The sequence below is a fragment of the Lipotes vexillifer genome, unplaced genomic scaffold, assembly GCF_000442215.2.
Source record: "Lipotes vexillifer unplaced genomic scaffold, Lipotes_vexillifer_v1.1 scaffold75, whole genome shotgun sequence".
Lineage (NCBI taxonomy): Eukaryota > Metazoa > Chordata > Mammalia > Artiodactyla > Lipotidae > Lipotes > Lipotes vexillifer.
This window is the reverse complement of record NW_006771517.1, coordinates 1291899-1292301: the sequence shown is the minus strand read 5'-3', so window position 1 is coordinate 1292301 and position 403 is coordinate 1291899. Positions and strand designations below refer to the sequence as shown.

General features: G+C 74.7%; 1 protein-coding gene across 1 annotated transcript in view; it reads right to left on the bottom strand.

The window, feature by feature from the left end:
* Nucleotides 1-397, bottom strand: part of NOL4L (nucleolar protein 4 like) — a 132874-nt gene extending 132477 nt beyond the window's left edge. The window contains exon 1 of the mRNA XM_007446851.1: nucleotides 38-397. Within this exon, the coding sequence (XP_007446913.1) occupies nucleotides 38-358 (321 nt within the window). The 5' untranslated portion in view covers nucleotides 359-397. The remainder of the gene's footprint in view (nucleotides 1-37) is intronic.
* Nucleotides 398-403: the final 6 nt, after the last annotated feature.

Sequence of the window (403 nt, the reverse complement as noted above, 5' to 3'; positions counted from 1 at the left end):
GGTGGGACCGGCCCGCGGCCGCCGCGCGCGCACTCACCGAGCCCGTCTTGACCGGCACATACACCACTTGGCCCATCTTGGGTTCCCGGCCGCTGCCCAGGCGGAAGCCCTTGGAGCGCACCCAGAACTGGAACTTGCCTTTCTCGCCGGCTGCGGGGCCGCTGCCCGCGCCGGTCCCGCCGCCGCCCTGCAGGACCTCGGCGATCCGCTGGTATTTGCTGCGTGTCACTGTCTTGGTTTTGGCCGAGTCGCCGTAGGTGCGCAGGCACCAGTCCCGGAACTGGCGGCCCAGCTCCGAGTCCCCGGGGCTGCGCTCGCGCTCCCAGCCCCCGCGCAGCAGCAGCGTCGGTTTCGGCATCCTCCCGGCGCGCCCGGCGCCCTCGGGGGCGGGCCGGCCGCCGGG